Consider the following 5,807-nt stretch of genomic DNA (forward strand, 5'->3'; position numbering starts at 1 on the left):
TTTACGTCCTCTGTTAGATTCGAGAGGCAGTCCTCAGTTTTCGCTTCCAGGAGCAAGCCTGGCCCCTCACACAAGGCTGTCTCTCATCCACCACTTCCCTCAGCCTCAGTGAACAAGCGGCCGATTGTTGGGGCCTATCCTTGAAGGAATTTTTCAATTTAACATTTTATCGTCTTTTGGAATCGACACCTTATTAATCAGACATCTTTCAAAGAGGAGAAACCTCAAGGATTTCACTGGTGGAACAGCTTCACAATGGAAATATGGACATACAGCAAACAGAACAGCTGGAGAACAAAACTATTTCAAACAAAGGCTGCAAAGTGTATGACATAATTAGTCCAGCATTTCTGTAAACACAGCTATTAAGCTATCGCAGCCTTTTACCATCTCATTCTAAGTTTCCACTGTAAGTTGGACAAATCCTAAAATAAATGCAAGCTCAGTTTCAGTGGAAATACTAATTATAGCTTTTGGTGGGTGAGAGGCCAAAGCTTTAGCATAGGCCCCATTAGCTGCTAAAGCTGGAGGACCAGGCATCAAAGCAGCTCAGCAAGGGCCGCTCAACTGAACTAATCTCAGCCTAACCATCCAGCACTTTAACCTGTCGCCTGAAACCACGACTGCATCAGGACCACTCTTCACAGCTGACAGCTGACAATTAACTCTGAAGGCCTTTATTTAGTCATTTAAACCCATTTTTCTCCTTTTTGCTGTCTCTTTCTTTTGTTTTCCATCCATCAGTCTTCCCCTCAGCTCTCTAGGACTGTGGCTTAGTGGCTCTTAAAAGGTCATTAATTATTTCTGGTTAGCTGTAGGGTTTTGTCTCTGTGTGTGGTCGTCTGTCTGTCTTGTCCGTCTCTCTCTCTCTCTTTCTTCCTCTATTTCATGTGTGATGGTGTATTTCACAGTCATTCTGTCTGTTTATATTTCTGACACATTCAGAAGTCAACTTTCCTATCTTTTCATAGACCTTTTTTAGATATAGATCTTTTCAAATTCATAGGCATAAACAGAGAGAAGTAGTTCCGGCTACGATGTTCTTCCGCAAGACGCAAGCAGTTCTGTTTATTAACCACTAGAGCATCAAAAGTTCCCTACCGCAGCTTTAACACAGGACCCAGGACTGTTGAATAGAAAGTACATTAGAATATAATTTATTATTAAAATCAGGATTTTGGATTATGGAATATAATAAATGCTCTTGTAGTTTCATCAGCCAATCAGCATCTCCCAAGCAGCAGATGCTAAAGTCAAGATTTGACAAGGTCCGACTGGGTCTCTGGTCAGTACTGGTAGACATCATAATGCTAGAAAACCAGATGAAAGATGGATTGTTCCAGGCTGATCTTCCTGCATTTCTAGTCCAGAGCCACATTCTGATCTCATCACAGAATCATCAGGAAAAGCTCAGATCGTGACTGGGCCTAAAGGAGGTCACCATCTGTTTAAACTGTTTACTCTTGTTTTGCCATGTCAATCTCACCTGATGCACTGCATAAACATGGAGCATGAGGAGCGGGCATAAGGTAATGAAGGATGGATGGAAAGTCAAACAGAGTGGAGAGAAGAATGGAGATACAATGGGAGTGTGGATGGACTACATTATTTCACAGAGAAGAATCAGATTTTCGCTGTCCGGATGTCCACAAACAATAATAGTGTCTTCAGCTGGGTTTTCACCTCTCGTTTGAAGTGAACCGACTGCTGCCAAATAACTGCAGATTTCTGTTTCTGCTTATGTGGGTGACAGAAAAACGAAACATTTAACATCAATGGACAGAACAGAATGAAGGGTAAAATGGCACATGATGTACTTATCTGTATCCAAAAGATAATTTATTGGTTTTTGCTAAGGATTGCTAGAACTTTGGAGTCATGCTTCCGTGCTTATTTTATTTATTAATATACGAAGAGTTCAGATGCAAAAGCCTCTAAGTGCCATCTGAAATTTTCACCTAAAATTAGGATTTTTATCAAGCTCCTATGCTTTACTATAATGGCAATGTGCAGGTCCTTTTCCAGGCTATTAAAGTAAAATAACTGAACATAAATATAGGAGCCTGATAAAAATCCTAATTTTAGATGAAAATTTCAGATGGCATTTAGAGGCTTTTGCATCTGAACTCTTCTTACATATATATATACAGTACCATTTAAGGATTTATCTCTTATTATCTTATTCTCACCAAGGCTGTGTGAAACTTTATTACAATTTGAAATAACTGTGTTCTATTTTAATACATTTTAAAATTGTATTTATTCCTGTGCAGGCTAAGCTGAATTTTCGGCATCATTACTCCAGTCTTCAGAAATCATTCTAATGCTGATTTGCTGCTGAAGAAACAGTTCTTATTATTATCAATGTTGTCGAATGCTATTTAAAATAGAAGTCTTTTGTAAAATAGTTTTTCTCATCACGTTTGAGCAATTTAATGTGTCCTCGCTGAATAAAAGTATGTATGATTTTTATTATGTAGAAGTCTGTAAAAACCTGTCTGACTTTCTTACGTGGAACCGAGAAGCTGATGTTTTAAAAAGAGTAAAAGTCAGTGTAGTCTAGAACAACACTGGCAACCGCTGACTTTCATTGTGTGGACGAAAAAAGAAACAAAGCTGTCCTCTGTTTTCCACAGAAGAAAATATAGTCCTAAAATTTCGGGAACTGTATGAGGCTGAGTAAATAATAAAACGGTCTGCAGTCCTTATGCGTAGTATTTTTTTTTTGGTATGCCTTCTGGTGAATCATGTGTGAGGGTCTGATTGATGAAAGTCCGTTTTTTCTTTCTTTTCTCTCTGCATTTGGGTCCTGAGGGCTCTGCACATGTTGTTCCTCTGTTACAGTGGTGGTACTGTTTATGTGTGTGTTTATGTTACAAACGGGTGGCCTTGCATCCAGTATGAAGAAATTGTGTGTCTATTGCTCCACTTTACTCTTCATTGATGACTCAGTCACCTTTTCATTCCCCAAACTATTTCCTCCATTAGATCACAGTCATGCAGCACTAAACGAGTGGATCATTACCAGCTTGCTTTTCTATCAAAACGGTGTTCATTGTTTGTGTGGAAATCACTCATGGGGTGAATGGGGCTTCAGTTGCATGCTGAGTCACTGCAGTGCAACTCTGCATCTTCCATCCATTTATGAATCTGCTCAGTCACTCAAACCTCACAAACCAACCAGATATTGTGAAATCACTTCAGATAAATGTACACGTCTACCTTACTTACAGCACAAAACAAGGACACCCAAAGAGGGTGTGTTTGCAAGTTTAAGATCATATGACTTTATTTCGGAGTGTTTGCTCACCATCTATTCCTCTTTCTTCCTCACAGAAAGGCAGTCCTGGAAAGTTCTCCATGAATGTACGTCACAATGATGATGACAGACCAGATTCCGCTGGACCTGCCGCCACCACTACTGAACGGGGAGGTGGCCATGATTCCGCACATGATTAATGTTAATGGGGATGGATCGCAACAGGTGAGCGGGAGTGTTACTCCGGGCAGGGCATGAACTGATAATGTGTATCTTGAATGCTGTATAAGTTGCTTTCCATAATGCCTCTTCCAGATGTATGCATAGAAATGTAAATGTAAACTACAAATTGCAAAGGACCCTTAAAAAGATGATCCCATTCCAGTCATGGAGACTATTTTTTGAATCCTTGAAACAAATGACAATAAATAATCTTTTTGTGAAACTATATGCAGGCATGTTTTATTTTTTAGTGTTAAAAATGTTGTCTATCAATGGAATGATTTATTGATTTAATTTTTTTTAAAATAGAAAAGATACAGCATTTGACTGAACAATGCAGTTGTTTAGTAGTGTTCAGGAAACCTGTTAGAAAACCTGTTAGGTGCACAAAATACACTCTTCCCCATTTAAAGAGGAACAAAAATAAAAGTTAATTCTAAGTTCAAGACCATTTTTCTATGGGTTCATGCCTTGCTGAAGGAAGAGTTCCCACCTTGATAAGTTTCTTGAGAGTTGAAAGTGAAAAGTTTTTTGGCTGCAGGTCAGCCGTTACCTTAAATTAAACTGACATAGGATAATTCCTGATGGAAAACAAAGCCAGAAACATCCATTCTGAACCAGGTCAGTATTTTGGTCAATGAGGAACATTGTATTCATCTTACATTGGACATTCACGCAGCGCTTCGAGCCTTCAGGCATGCCTCACATTTCCCTCACACATCTCTCTGTAGATCTGTGCTATCAGAGCGGATCAGTCTGTTCTGATCTCTTCTCCAGGTGCTGCAGATACAGCTCCCCGGTCGCGTTTCATCCGGTCAGAGCGGAAAAAGAATCAGACCCTTGTGAGATAAGGAAAAGGGCATCTATACCAGATAGTGAAGGTTAAGTGCTTTGAATTCCGCCAAGTCCATGTCCACGTTTCCCTGCATCACCGGAAAGTGTAACAGACTGAACGACCTTCCTGGTCTTGGCGAAGCTGTCAGTCCCATCATTCTCAATTAATTACATTCGATTACCCACACTGTCCGATGTCAGCCAGATATGACATCAGTATGATGCTTGCATAAGGTTGTGGAAGTGTACATTTGCATTCTGCCAATGTTACGCGTCTGTGTGTTGGGTGAGCCCTTTATCTGCATTAGGTGTGTGCTGGTAAGAGGAGGGAGGGGAGAACACAAGGTTTTCCTCTGGAAAGCCAGCCTGACTCTTCAGTGCATGCCACCGTTCCCATAGCAACTGCAGCAGCAGACAGTGTGTGTGTGTGTGTATATGTGTGTGTGGAAGCAGGAAGTAGTGCCCAGATATCAAGGGCTAGAGAAGGGAGATGGGAGGTCTGCCTGACACACGAGCATCAGGGCTGTAAGGAAACGTAGGGCTCGTGCAACATGGCGGGCCAACTTTTTCACATCTTACAGGCACGTTTGCACTCTCAGCAACCTGTGCACTGAGAACATGATGGTAAGCAGAAGATGGCACGGCGAACGGACCGTTTCAAAGGGGCTTCCACATCTGGTTTCATGACATCTGGTTGCATTCATACTTGCTTTCTTGGCAGGTTGTGGTGACTAAAGTTCGCTAAATGTTCCACGGCTCATTTTAAAGTAATGGATTAATGCATTTTAAGGAATTGCAACTTTTTTTTTTTTTCCTGTCTTGGATTGTGTTTGCTGACAAAACTTTGGCTTGCATCAGAAGTTTGGCCATGGTCTTGATTTCCCAGTGTTTCCGCAGGTGATCTTCGTGCAAGTCAACCCTGGAGAGACCTTCACTATCAGAGCAGAGGATGGATCCCTGCAATGCATTCAAGGTATGCTGGGCTTCCTGTTTCATGCAGTTTAACTTGCAACAGGTTCCTCCGTCCTGCCGTCTCAGGAGGTCGTTTTCTAGAATTGGGTTGGTGCTGTTGTTCACTCTTTATCTGGTTTCGTGGTGTTTTCTAGTTAATTGGAACCATGACTGGTGTGATATTGGATTTGGAGCTGGTGTAAACTGATGAGAGGCTGGACGCAGGGCCACGACTGGCATGCCTCTGAGGAAATAAAAGGCCGATTGTACAATGGCAGATTACAATGCCTCTTTGTCTCATTAACAGTCCCCTTTAACATTTAGTGTCTCTGTAGCTAATTAACGATGGACAAGATGGATTGTTTTGCATTGGCTGCGGTTGAGTTCTCTGAACAGCTGCGCAGATAAGGACAGCTCTCAGAGGAGAACTTTAGTTTGAGAAGTTGCACAACGTTCTAGTGTGTTGCCTTCTAAAAATACAATTTTTAATAACAATTTTGTTTATACAAAGAGAGCTTAATGAATGATTCATTAGCTGGTC

At 41.0% G+C, this 5,807-nt stretch overlaps 1 protein-coding gene across 1 annotated transcript; it reads left to right on the forward strand.

Annotated features, from left to right (window-relative positions):
* The first annotated feature begins 3,348 nt into the window (after window positions 1-3,348).
* LOC113070480 (fibronectin type III domain-containing protein 3B-like) lies at window positions 3,349-5,338 on the forward strand. The gene is made up of 2 exons (XM_026243779.1): window positions 3,349-3,484; window positions 5,213-5,338. The coding sequence occupies exons 1-2, from the start codon at window positions 3,365-3,367 to the stop codon at window positions 5,318-5,320; spliced, it is 228 nt and encodes a 75-aa protein (XP_026099564.1). The 5' UTR covers window positions 3,349-3,364; the 3' UTR covers window positions 5,321-5,338.
* The last annotated feature ends 469 nt before the right edge of the window (window positions 5,339-5,807 follow it).

The sequence above is a fragment of the Carassius auratus genome, unplaced genomic scaffold (assembly GCF_003368295.1).
Source record: "Carassius auratus strain Wakin unplaced genomic scaffold, ASM336829v1 scaf_tig00004473, whole genome shotgun sequence".
NCBI classification, from domain to species: domain Eukaryota; kingdom Metazoa; phylum Chordata; class Actinopteri; order Cypriniformes; family Cyprinidae; genus Carassius; species Carassius auratus.